The sequence below is a fragment of the Mizuhopecten yessoensis genome, unplaced genomic scaffold (genome assembly GCF_002113885.1).
Source record: "Mizuhopecten yessoensis strain PY_sf001 unplaced genomic scaffold, ASM211388v2 scaffold11171, whole genome shotgun sequence".
NCBI classification, from domain to species: Eukaryota; Metazoa; Mollusca; class Bivalvia; order Pectinida; family Pectinidae; genus Mizuhopecten; species Mizuhopecten yessoensis.
Window position 1 is genome coordinate 1097715 of NW_018408915.1, and position 12935 is coordinate 1110649.

General features: G+C 39.4%; 2 protein-coding genes across 2 annotated transcripts; both read left to right on the forward strand.

Annotated features, from left to right (window-relative positions):
* Nucleotides 1–1017: 1017 nt before the first annotated feature.
* On the forward strand, nucleotides 1018–3910 carry LOC110467367 (laccase-like). The gene is made up of 4 exons (XM_021524482.1): nucleotides 1018–1068; nucleotides 1694–3291; nucleotides 3419–3645; nucleotides 3906–3910. Exons 1-4 carry the CDS (start codon nucleotides 1018–1020, stop codon nucleotides 3908–3910), a joined length of 1881 nt encoding a protein of 626 aa, XP_021380157.1.
* A 327-nt stretch (nucleotides 3911–4237) lies between these two features.
* LOC110467368 lies at nucleotides 4238–7608 on the forward strand. The gene is made up of 2 exons (XM_021524483.1): nucleotides 4238–4877; nucleotides 7570–7608. The coding sequence occupies exons 1-2, from the start codon at nucleotides 4425–4427 to the stop codon at nucleotides 7606–7608; spliced, it is 492 nt and encodes a 163-aa protein (XP_021380158.1). The 5' UTR covers nucleotides 4238–4424.
* The last annotated feature ends 5327 nt before the right edge of the window (nucleotides 7609–12935 follow it).

A 12935-nucleotide genomic window follows, 5' to 3' on the forward strand; every position in this document is an offset into this window, starting at 1 on the left:
AACAAAACAAAGTCTTTGATGGGATTCCTTAACTAAGGTAACAGAAATATGATCTTGTAATGATATCACAAAGTGTACCCCACCATCCATACACAAAACACTAATATACTGGTGAACATTATGTTTAAATTATTAAGGGAAGTAGGTCGTGGACTTTAGTGACGCATGTAAGTACTTTATAATGTAGCTATATATTTTAGTCATGATTAATCTATGAATTTGTAGTGATATGATATAGTTATGAGGAAAATAAAAGAGGTAGATAAAATAGCTTAATTCAGGTTGTTTTATATATATATATATATATATTGAAAATAGTGGTCTTATATTACGATGATTGGCCGAAAAAGTGGTTGGCTTGCTAGTTGGTTGGTTGGTGCGTTTGTTTGTCTGGGTTTATTCAAATACAGGAAGATTCGTTCGGTTCTCAAGGCATCATTTACTTTTCATTATTGGAGCTTTCTATTAAAAGAATGGCAAACGACTTTATGGATATAGGTCGTACACCGTTAAGTTATATACTTCGTTAATAACAAATCAAGGCCAAGATAAATATGAAGAGGATGAAATCGTTAGAATGATTCCGTTCCTGGCTGCGATGTTTTTGAGTTCGGTCGTAGGATTTTCCATTATTCTGCATGCATTTCTATGGGAATGTATAGTGCCCAATTTCGGGCAGACCTGTGGGTGAATTCATATAAAGTTGAGTTTATTAAAGGAATCACTTTGACTGGTGACAAAATTCCCAAATAGTCCTTTAATTTTACATTAATATTTAGAGGATCGATTGTCTTTAAACAAAAAATATCTTGACCACGTTGACCGTATATTCCCTAATAAACTTGAAACAAAGGACAATACTCTTCTGTGTCAGCCGATTTCCTCGACCTTCCTTACGTTCAACTTTAAAATAAGAGTTTGGGCGATATTTCAAATATGCACGTTGCTAAAGACTATGGATACGTTTTATTTTTGCCATCAAGATCTTGCTGAAAATAGGCTTCTTCTATGTGTCATATGGAGGTTGAAGTGTTTGCTAGTGCTCAGTGCTCATTAGAGTACCCTGTGGTTTGTTGCAATTGTCACTACGCGATTTCACGATGTGAAGACGTTATATTATTAAGATTCGACTTCGATTGACATGGCGGGTGTCATCGATGGTGGATAAGACGCTCGCCCTTCCGGAACACCTGGTTTTATTCTTCTTTTACATTTTCAAGGGTCTCAATGTAAATCCTTCTTTTGAACGTATTTTTCCCTACTCCTATAGAGTTTTGAGTTCAAATTATGGTTTTGTCGACGCTTCGGTATTCTCTTGTTGTTTCTTCAACTTTTCCTTTCTTGACTTCCGTGAACTCCAAACGTATGGTGTTTGCATGTGCAATCGGACAGCTTGCACCAAATATCATGGTTTCCGTGAAAGATGTTGACTACTGAACAATAATCTTTATTGAGATGCAGGTTGACGAAGACTAAGAGGTGACGATGTGGTCGCTATCATGGTTTCAAAGGGACATATGATCGTCGATGGTTTTTCTACTCATTAATGTGCCTTGTGCCGTTTTCACTGACCAAGATCTCACTTTGAGGACGATTTTGAAAATGTTATAATTAATACTATTTACTTTTTGACAAAATGCAATAACGCAGAAATTATTAGTGTTTTTTATACTGTCCTAATGTTTTTCCACAGATGAGTTTCGCAACTCTCATTCTGACAGTCCTGTTGGCGTTGGTTGTCTATAGTCTTGGTTATGAATGCGATAAATCAGAAACGGTATGCGAGACAACCCTGGTTATCAAACACAGACAGACCATGTTGCATCCCACAGAAGCTCAAGTCTACCCAGCTAATGGAAAACTCTACAGATATGATGACGTTAATCAAACAAATGATATCTCTATGGATGATGTTATGACTGCTGATGGGTGGGAGGACAACATGTTGGTTGTCGTTGCAAACGAAAGCCTTCCTGGCCCGCCGATTATCGTGTATTTGGGACAGAGGGTCAAAGTTCATGTTGTTAATACGTTGTCTTCTGACACGGTCAGTATACACTGGCATGGTCTACCATTACATGGATTTCCCTGGATGGATGGTGCCCCTTTCGTGACTCAATGTCCTATTCTCTCTGGCCAGACATTCACTTACGACTTCGTTGCAGAACCTAAAGGAACATATTGGTACCATTCTCACGTAGGTAATCAGCGAACCAAAGGCATGAACGGAGCATTCATTATAAAAGAGCGGACTTCATCAGTCAGCGAACGAATCATGACGGTACAAGATTGGAACCACAACTGGGGTGCGGATATGAATTTCCAAAAGATGCTACGAGCTACACCATTCGTTGATCGCAAAATCATACCTTTCAGAACATCTGTAGACGGGGGATTGTTTGCTCCGTTCTATGCATCTTCCGTTCTTATTAACGGTAGAGGCCGCTTCTACAACGGGACAGGCCAACATAACGGTGCACCTTTGTCTGTATTTACCGTCGAACCAGGAGTGACCTATAGATTCAGAGTTATCCATGTAGGTGCTTTGTATCCCATACGAGTATCGATCGACGAACATACGCTCACTCTCGTCGCTTCTGACGGACATGATATCAATCCTGTTAATGCTGAATCGTTCATCTTTGCCCCTGGGGAACGATACGACTTTGAAATCAATACTGATAAAGTCATCGGGAACTACTGGATACGAGCGGAAACTATAGAAGTTGCTTCGCATAAATCCGAAGCTGTCCTCCGCTACAATGGCGCAGATGCATCTCGATACCCGTTAACTTCTAGAAAGACTTGTACCCAGGACGACAGGTGTTTAGTCGTAAACTGTCCGTTTGCAACATATCCTGCAGACACATACACAGACTGTTTACGATACGATGGTATCCAATCAGCAGCTATGGGCGACCCCGCGCCCGAGCCGTCATCACTAGATACGTTCAAAGAACACTTTGTGAATTTCGGTTTCCCTCTTAATCGAGCGTCAATGAATGGAATTAATTTCAAGCTACCCACAGTGTCAGCACTAACTCAGCCCTTCGAGATTGAGACCACATGTGACAAACAGGACTGTGGGGAAGACAAAGTTTGTACATGTACACATACAATCAACACCAACCACGATGATGTCAGGAACAGGTCTCGCTCATCCGATGCACCTTCATGGTTACTCGTTCTACGTACTGAAAATGGGTTATGGGACCTACAACATGACGACCTCACGGTACATTTCGCCAAACATGGACATCGATTGCCAAGGAACTGGAGACATGACCACAAGTCTGTGTAATCACGCGACTTGGAGAAACTCTGGCTGGCATGGAAACAACGTTCCGGGATTAAATTTGATCAACCCTCCGAAGAAAGATACATTGAACATACCTGCCGGTGCGTATGCTGTAATAAGAATCAAGGCTAATAATCCAGGAGTATGGATGCTGCACTGCCACATCCAAATGCATTCAGCTCTTGGAATGAGTTTGCTTATTAACAGCTCCTATGGTATGCACCCCGTTCCTCCAAAAACGTTCCCCGTCTGCCATGATTACCCCTCGGTCTTCCGTGAACGCTATGAAGACCAGCAACAGGGAACATCTCCTGAAGGCAAAATAGTGAACCATATTATCAAAGAAGGTAAGTGTTTTCTTTTCCGATATATTGCATTCAAATATTCTTTATAATCATAACCTTTAAACTATATCCGTCCGATGCAGGATTCCCGCAGACATTGATGTGTCTTACTGTAAGAATGTTTGGTTCCATTTGTAATTGTTTCTAACTTACAAAGATTCAGGAATTTTCTCATTGAAATGAAAAAAAATACAATACATCAGAAGGACAAAACCGGTTATTACTTTGTTAGTATTCAGATATGAATTTCGTTTCGTTTGTAGTGTAGTTCTTAAATTCGTGCTACATGTGTAGTGTAGCACTTCGCACGTGCATTTAGTGTGTATTAGCATTCGACGAGATCGTTCACAGCAGTACGGACGTGTATTTTACCTGTACACTGTATAACTAAAACAAAATGAACATTGACAAAGAGGGTAGCTCAACTGAGCCTACATGTACCAGGCAGGATTCTACGGTGAACCTTTCCACTGCTGATGCCCTGTCCCTTTTTAGCTCTAGGCTGGATATCGCACTGAGTTCTCACCGTTCCCTCATTTCGTCCGACATTGACAAAAAACATCAAAGTCAGGAGAAACTTTTGGTAGCGAATAAGTCAGACTTTAAATTTAAATTTGAAGGGAACCGTAAACAGTTTGTCTTTAACTCTGAGATAAGACTGGACATTTCCAAAGCTATTCAAGCTATTAAAGACGATAATAGCGAATTAGCAGAGTCGACGCTCACGATCTGTCTCGCTCATTTAGACGAGAGGAATAAGATTGTTAAGATAGCGGACCGTCATGGTTGGGACACGGTTGCTGAGTACGAAGATGACCCTATTTGTGACGACGCTGATGATTCTTCTAAGTTGCGTCAGGCTGAGGCCAGAGCACAGAGGAAACGGAAGGCAAAATCTGCTAGCCGTAATACGAATAAGCCGTATGAACGTCCAGGTCTTGGGCGGGGAAGCGGAGGCAACACGGGGAACGTCGATCTTTTTCGAGGCTTTCAAAGTACTGGAGAAATGGGAGAGTTCCCTTTCTACGCCCAAAGAGGAGCGGTTAACGGAAGTATGCCTGGAGCGCCCGGGGGTTTCCATCCCTCCTCAGCAGGACCGGTCAACAAACAAAACTCGACCTGTTTCTACTGCTACGGGGCCGGACACTGGGCCAGCAACTGCCCGAGGAGAGTCAGAACCACCCCAACCCACACCCAGAGTGTCCCCGCAATCAAACAATGAAGATCAGAAGATGGTAAGCTATCATTTGAATGAAGTCGTATCTGTAAAAAATACGTTTGTAAATCAAAATGGATTTGTTAAAGGCAGTCTCAAATCTTGTCTGAAGTTTTGGAAAACATGTCTAAAAGCTAGGGATTATGTCTGTAGTGTAGTTGAATATGGGTATTTAATTCCGTTTATTGTGGAACCTGAGTCGAAAATAATGAAAAATAATAAGTCGGCGCTTACGCATAGTACTTTTGTCAGTGACGCTATTTCTGAATTGCTCGCGAGCGGTGTAGTAGATGAGTGTGTGTCGCCTCCCTACGTAATTAACCCACTGTCGGTTTCTGTTAACAGTAAGGGCAAGAAAAGACTTATTTTAGATCTAAGATACGTCAATCAGTATGTAGCAAAACAAAAGTTTAAACTAGAGGGTAGCAGAGAAGCACTAGAATACGTACAACAGGGGTTTTTCGGATTTAAATTTGATTTAAAGTCAGGATATCACCATATTGAAATGCATCCAGATCACATAAAGTTTTTGGGGTTTTCTTGGACAGTTGGAAATAAAGTGAAAAATTTCGTTTTTAAATGTTTACCGTTTGGCTTGTCTTCGGCGCCACATATTTTTACGAAAATGTTGAGGCCTCTAGTCAAAAAGTGGCGGTCGGAAGGTCACATGATGATCGTTTACCTTGACGACGGGTTAGGAGTTGCCCAGTCAATTTCTGCTGCGAAAACTTTATCTGATATGGTTCGTTCCGATTTGTTGTGCGCTGGTTTCGCACCGAATCATGAGAAAAGCGTCTGGACGCCAGTACAGAAATTAGAGTGGCTAGGTTTCATATGGGACTTTGTAGGCGGTGTAATAGAAATAAGTGTCTGTAAAAGATCTGAGATTAAAAACTTGGCTAATGAGCTCATCGGTGAGACGAGCGCAGTATCCGCGCGTGCCGTAGCTGTTTTTACAGGTAAGGTCATATCCGTGTCGCTTAGCCTGGGACGCGTATGTAATTTTCATACGAGGGAGTTACACAAGTGTATATGTCACCGTACCTCTTGGGATTCGCCGATGTGCCTGTCAGATCAAGCTTTGCATGAGTTGCAATTTTGGGAGCTAAATGTCCTTAGTTTACCTCCGAGTATATTCAACCTTAACACACACGCAGTTGACCACGATCTTCATATCTTTACTGACGCTAGCGCTATCGCGGGCGCAGGCTACTGTGTTGAGCTAAACGAGCACATCTCTCACGTCATGTGGAATAAAGATGAGTCCGGGCAAAGTTCTACTTGGCGAGAAATTAAAGCAGTAGAGCACACTTTATTAAGTTTTGGACAAATTTTGGCCAATAAATCGGTGTTACTTTGCACCGATAATCAGAATGTGCCCCGTATATTAGAGAAGGGAAGCATGTGTATATACTTAGACAGGATGGCAGTGAGCGTGTTCGAATTCCTCAAATCAAATAACGTGTCTTTGTCTATACAATGGATTCCCAGGGGATCTAATGTTTTAGCTGATCATTTTAGTAAGATCTTTGATTTTGACGATTGGGCAGTAGAGGAGAGTACATTTTTGTATTTTGATAGAATATGGGGCAAATACACCTGTGATCTTTTCGCAGATAACAACAACAAAAAAGTCACGTGTTTCTTTTCAAAGTACGCTTGCGTAGGTTCAGCTGGAGTAAATGCGTTTGATTTTGATTGGTCCAAATTTAACTGCTGGGCGGTTCCACCCATTTACCTCATCGCTAGAACTGTCAATCATTTCCTGAGGTGTAGAGCGCACGGGACTTTGGTCGTGCCTCATTGGCCATCGGCGGCCTTTTGGCCTTTGTTGTCATTCAGGGGTGGTAAATCATTCAAGCCGTTTGTTATGGAATGTGCTTATTTTGTAAAACCCGCCAGTTTTTTCCGTGCAGGTTCCCACTCTGAAAGTATTTTTGCAGAGAAAGTCTTCCATTCCAACGTGTGTGTTTTAAGAATAGATTGTCGGTAAAAAAAAAATAAAAAAAAGTGTAAACATATTATTTGCGGCGTCGAGTACCCGTACAGTTTTATACATTCATAGATTTTGTGTAACGTTAGGTTACTATAGTCAATGATTATCACTTCAGTGTAAAATTATTAAAGATAGTAGGTGGTTATCATCTTTATGTACAGTTATGGTTGTATAAACCAGTGGTTGTCACTTCAGTGCAAATTTATTTAGTGTGATAGGTGGTTATCACATTTATGTACCGTCATGGGTGTATAACCCAGTAGTTATCACTTCAGTGTAAATTTATTTAGTGTAATAGGTGGTTATCACCTTTATGTACCGTCATGGTTGTATAACCCAGTAGTTATCACTTCAGTGTAAATTTATTTAGCGTAATAGGTGGTTATCACCTTTATGTACCGTCATGGTGGTATAAACCAGTGGTTATCACTTCAGTGTAAATTTATTTAGTGTAATAGGTGGTTATCACCGTTGTGTTACACTGGCATTTTTTAGTTTTGCGTATTCGGTGGTTATCGGATTAATGTAACATTACAACTAGACAATTGTTAGCACAGTTGGCAGTTTCATCAATTAGCGGAGTTATGAGGGTTTACTGGGTTAATAATTTTTGAAAATATATAGACAATCCACAACGTTAGTAAGCTAAGTTTCAGATTGTGTTGGATCTTAATGTTAAAATTAATTTTTTTACTTATTTTTTTTTTTTTTACAGAACACTGTGTTATTAGGGCCAGTTTGGTCAGAGGGTTGAGGATATGAAAGGCCATCCTTTGCTTTGTGAAGCAGCATCTAAATTGTGTTAAAGGCCAGCCATGCTTCTTCTACAGACAAGCAATACTGTTCGAATTTCGCTAAATTTAAAGATTGGTGTCGTATTACGGGCCTGGGATATCTGCCCTCTAGAAGTAGTACAGTAGCCGTATATTTGTCTTATTTGGTTCAACAGTCAGTCTCGGTATCTACCCTTAATTCACATTTCTATAGCATAAAGTGGCAACATGATTTCGCAGATTTGCCTAATCCATGTACAGACAAGTTTGTTTTAAAATCTTTAGAAGGAGCTAAACGTATTCTTTCTAAGCCTATTTTTAAAAAATCTCCCATTTCTGTGGAACATATAGAGTCCATTTTTAGAAAGTACGGAAACTCGGAAAACGTTAAGGATTTACGGTTATGCACTTTGTGCATTTTAGGATTTGCAGGGTTTTTCAGATTCAGTGAACTAGTCGATTTAAAAATGTCAAATTGCGTTTTGAAAAGTTCACACCTTGAAATTACACTTGTTCATAGCAAAACAGATGTCTATCGTCAAGGCAACGTTGTGGTGATTGCGAAAACAGGGAAGAAAACTTGTCCAGTTGCTTGTTTTGTGAAATACATTACAGCTGCCGGGTTAAGTTTTGGTGCAGATTCATACATTTTCAGAGGTGTTTCCTTTTGTAAATCTACAGGAACATATAAGTTATGTAGTCGAAATCAAGCTCTTTCTTACACTAGAGTTAGTGAGAATTTTCTGGGCGCAATTTCGGAAATTGGACTAAAAAAGTCAGAATTTGGTCTACATAGCTTGAGGGCTTGTGGCGCCGCTATAGCCGCTAACAATGGCATTTCAGAGAGATTATTTAAAGCACATGTCAGATGGGCCAGCGAGAAAGCAACGGATGGTTATGTTTTGGATGATCTTGATCATAAAATTTCTGTTTCCGCTAATCTTGGCATTTAAAATTGTATTCCTTTGATGTTCGAAATATTGCTGTACACGAATCTCGCAGGCTATTAAATTGGAAAAGCAATTGTTTGGTTTATGTTATTATTGCTAAATAGATACGAAATGATTTATGTACGGATGAGGAACGAAGGAGAACATAAGTCTATTTACTGAATTTGTATTTTTAAATCGTACAAAGAGATGGGTTTAGCATCGATCCTTACCTTCTTCCTATAGTTTTAAATTGGACAAAGAGAGGAGTTTAGCAGCAATCCTTGGCCTGTTCTCTTCCACTTGTTTACATATTGAATTTACGTTAGATTTGCTCTCTTGCCAATTTGGTATAGTTTATCAATCATTTGCCGTGTCCAGTGCAATACCGTTGGCATTTCTTGTGTTTAATTTCGGATGACCTTTATGGAACGTCCTCTTTCTGGGCAATGTTTGGAGTCCTTGTTGCTATCATCCTGGTGTTGATCGTCTGTAATCTACTCCTACGGAAGAAAATGCACATGTATAAGAAGAAATGTGAAGCCACTACAGCAGTAATTCCAACTGGGAAAGAAAGCCAAGTCTCAACAAAGTTTTAACTTTATAATATGCATCAAGTACAACGTTTTATTACATATCTATGATCATATTGTATTCTTATCTGTATGGCCTTATTCATATTGCAATCTGAACATATAACAATTGTATACCATAAATGCTCATTTTCCATATTAAAACAATAACCATATTGGAGATTTCACAATATGTCCGAAGTGATATTGACGTTTTCCAAATGAACGTTCCCACATAAGCTAATGTCAGATGAGAACGGTTGCTGAGGGAGACGCTGCAGATAAAAAAGATGTATTAAAAAAATGAAAAGATTGAGGTACCAACAAGTGTTGCATTGGAGACAGCACACTAACCTATGTCTCCATTATTATGGTCTAAGTAGAAGACACAGATTTTACGGATGCACATATTTTGTGGATTTGAATAGGTTTACTTTCGTTCAAAATGAATGTTTTATGCCACCCTTGGATAAACTATATTATTTCTTTTAATAAAATTTCTAAATTCTGAAGATTTTTTTCGTGATGGTATGACATTTACTGAACATTTTGAAATGTCATCGAACATGTCTTGCAGTTTTTGTTAACAAAAATATATCTTAAAGCTGTCAATGTAGGTTAAAAAGCTTTCTATAGAGATTTTTGAAATAATTGTTTTTTCCTGTTTTTGAAATCTTCCCCACAGACAATCTCTTCCGGCTGTTGTATCTAATGAAGCGGCGACATTTTATAATGTTCTTGCTTGGTAACGAATATTGGTCTCGATGGGTAGAAAAAGCGTATTACTCGTCAAAGCGGTTAGCATTTGTTAAACGTGTTCGAAAGGTGACACTTCTTAACTATACAAAAAGAACACTTTCACGAATTTGAACCAACTTTTTTTTTATCAGATCAGTTGAATAAAATTGAAATGGAACACATCAAAGATATCAATTATCTAAGAAAAGAAGTGGAAATAATATTAAAATTCGACCAATTAAATTTTCTAATGCACAACACCTGCGCCTCCCTCCCCTCCCCCCTCCCCCTACTACCAAAAATCAAAACAAACCGCCCTCAAAAAAAACCCATACGACTAACGCTTATGCCTACCTTATATATATCCAACTAGTAATACGATCATGTGAGAAATAAATACTCATTCCAATATCATTTCCATGAGAACGGTTCAATTACCAAATATCACATTGTTTGCTGCACACCTGGGAATATCGCATTTTGCACGAGTTTTACTAGTAAAGTGTCTACACCACGAAATAATTACAATAAAGTTCGATATTGCAAAAGCGTTAGGTTCCGCTTTTGCCAAAAATTCATTAACTTGAAACCACTCAAACAAATAAAAAAAAACATCTAAAGAAAAGAAACATTTAAAATTTTCCTCTAACAACAATGAACATTGCAATCAACCATTTTCACTATTAGAACTCCGGGAATCGTCGCAAAAATCTAATGATTCTGCAACAGGACCCGATGGTGTACAGTATCAATTTCTAAAACATCTATCTGAATCATCACTCAAAACGTTTCTAGAAATTTTTAATGACATATATAAAACCGGAAAAGTCCCTAGTTCATGGGAAAAAAATAACGGTCATCACTATTCCTAAACCAGGAAAAGACAACTGTGTTTTTTAACTACCGCCAAATAACACTCACAAGCTGCATTTGTAAAACCCTCGAACGAATGTAGAATCAAATAACATCATATCACCACTTCAAAGTGGTTTTAGATCTAGAAGAGGTACAAAGACCATTTGGTTAGACTTGAATCCTTTGTGCGCGAGGATGTATTTAGTTGCTGTCTTCTTGGATCTGGAAAAGGCTGACGAAACAACGTGGAAATATGGAATCATGTAAGATCTGCACGAAACAGATATAAGAGGTAATTTACCTAATTTTATTTCCAACTTCCCATCAGACAGAGTATTTCAGGAACAGAATAGAACAGCATTTTCGAACGCCTACAAACAGGAAATGGGTGTCCCACAGTGAAGCATTATTTTTGTAAAACGTTTTGGACTGAATATAAATAGTACTATCAAAACATTAACTTCATTTGTAGGCGTTATATTCGATAGTTAATAATCGTTCCTTCCTCATATAGAGTCAACACTATTCCTTTGCACAGTTTTCTTGCTACTTTCTTCCCTTGTAACTTCTGTGTTCTTTCACTGTGCTGCTTCGAGATAGTATTAAATCTTTTATCAAATCAATGTCTGTCTGATATCCCGATATCAGCGCCACAACTTCTGGTTTCAACACAACTTCCCTAAGCCCTGTTGATAATGCATGACGAAACTGGGTTTCAACCAATTCAGGGTCATACTTTGGTCTCAGTTTGTTACCAGATGACACAAACAGTATTTGCTGACGCAAGTCCAATGCCCGATAGAGAAACTCCTGTAATGATTTCTTAGATCCTTGCACCAACTGATGCAGTTCTTGATATATATATTGTAGTTCAGTTGATGTTCGCTCCTTGAAAAAGGATTGCACGATACAACTCAGATCTGAGAGGTTTAAATCACTACGGCCCTCTAAATAACTTTTAAGTTTCGAAGAGGGCTGGATTGCCCTGATAACTCCATCTAGTATTTCAGAGTCCGAGTATTTATTTTCTTGCCCCACTTGAATCTGTCCCATCAAGCTAACAAAGCTGATACAATTCGGTGTATCGCCGACTTGGCCCTGAACTTTAAAATCTTTCCTCCATGTGACTCTCGTGTCCATGTATTTTGATCCAGAATCAGTCAATATCTGTTGTTCATCTTCTTTCTTTATGAACAGATTGTTCTTGGGTTTAAAACCGCTCAAGATTTTGGTCAGCTTACACAAACCACCATCCGTCTCCTCCTGTACATCCTCGAGGATTTCTTCAAAGGTGAGCAATATCTCCTCCCTGGAGAGGTTCTCAATATCACTTCCCTCCTTGATATCCGTCAACACTTTCACCAGGTCCTCACTGTCAGCAACAAACAACCGACTGCGTACTGCTGTCATCAGTTTTTGGTGCCTGGCATCATCCATGATGCTGCCGGATCCCGGACGAGCCCCCAAATTTAGTTACCCCCGAGTCCTTCGGGTTCCACGCTGGATGGACCTAGAGAGAGACACAACAAGACCTTCTTTAAGGAATGTTTATTGGCGGGAACAAATTAGTCACGTGATCACGCAACATCACTGTTCCGACAATCCTTGCGAGTTATCTCCCTTAGTATCACAATATATGTCTCTATCGGAACAATATTTGAGTAAACATACATATATTAAAAGAATGGGGGTACCTGATTTATACAGTGTTCCATTTGTTGTGTCGTTACGATACTAACAAGTGGCCACGCTCTCTCGTATTTGAAGGCGATTTCCTTCTAACCGCGGCACCGGTCACACCCATTTACCCACTCCTCAACATTTCGGTCCATCCCTGGCTAGTGAAAATCGTTTTCCGTAGCAGTGATGATGTCCTGTCCTTTCCAGGATGTCCGACATCATCATGCGATCCCTTGATGGCTTTGTTGATAAACGATGATGGTAGCACGGGTTCGTAGTCATCCGTGTCCAGAGTTCGACGATATATAGTACTCCTCGTTTCATGATAGGAGTATCAAAGGTCTTCAGCATCATGGTGCTCTCTCTGTTTTTTGGCGTGTTCCCATGTTTCGGGCGATTTCCTAAGCACTTAAAAATACCTCCCCTGTTTTGCAAATTTAAACCAGTAATCCGGTCGGACTTGTTGAATGAGGACACTCGCATTTTTGTTGTTGTTGCATATTTGCTAATTAATAAGGTACGAATAAAAAAGTT